General features: G+C 42.0%; 1 protein-coding gene across 1 annotated transcript in view; it reads right to left on the bottom strand.

Moving 5' to 3' along the window:
• The window catches only part of cdk14 (cyclin dependent kinase 14), a 205,066-nt gene that overhangs the window by 108,169 nt on the left and 95,980 nt on the right, over positions 1–917 (bottom strand). The window contains 1 exon segment of the mRNA XM_032517690.1: positions 159–282. Coding sequence (XP_032373581.1) covers positions 159–282 — 124 coding nt within the window.

Consider the following 917-nt stretch of genomic DNA (forward strand, 5'->3'; position numbering starts at 1 on the left):
TTACCCTGCAGAGATCTGAGGACCAGGTAACCATAGTCCTCAGAAATCCACCAGAGATCAACACAGAGACAGGGGAAGGGGACGGACATCTGGCCCCTGAACAGTCCCTGTAAATGAAATGTCCTCGATATAGACTAGCGTCCGTCCATCCTACTCACCGAAGTCAGCGAGTTTGAGCTCTCCAGTGTCCCCGATGAGCAGGTTTTGTGGTTTCAGGTCCCGGTGAAGGATGTACCTCTGGTGGATGTAGGACAGGCCTCTCAGTAACTGGAACAGGAACAGCTGGAAAATACAAGTGGACAAAGGAAAAAAAAGAAGAAGTATATGACATATCTCTATGTACAAACAAGATGGTGAAGAGAGTTCTGATGGAGAACAAGGAGGGCAGGATTGTTTCATCACATGCTGGATCATGTACATCAATATACAATAAATAATCTTTTAAAAACTAGGGCTGGGGTACCAAATTCAACACTTGTTAAGCACCGGCCAAATTGTCTCCTCAGTATCCAGAATTGAAAAATGCCTCATCATTCAATATCCAATTTCAATACCTAAGAAGTCATCAGCAACAGTGAGCCAATCAGCACACGCCAAGATATTAATGTCTGTGATTGGCTGTCTAAGGTTACACGCCGTACAGACACGCAGGAAAAACTTGTTACTCAAAAAAATACGTTAAACAGACCGCTCACAGAGTAGGAGCTGGAACACAAACTAAAAGAATTTTGTTGTGATGTATAATTTATTTGTTGCTAAAATGGATTTTATGAAAATAGTATTGAAAAAAGTAGTGTTCAGGAACTGGTATCAAAGTCACGGTAATATTTTTAAATCATACCCAGGCCTGATTAATATCTATCGTCCCCTTTGTCTCTGCCTGTGGCACATTAAAACTGAACATCAACAACCCCCCC

The sequence above is a fragment of the Etheostoma spectabile genome, chromosome 6, assembly GCF_008692095.1.
Source record: "Etheostoma spectabile isolate EspeVRDwgs_2016 chromosome 6, UIUC_Espe_1.0, whole genome shotgun sequence".
Taxonomy (NCBI): domain Eukaryota; kingdom Metazoa; phylum Chordata; class Actinopteri; order Perciformes; family Percidae; genus Etheostoma; species Etheostoma spectabile.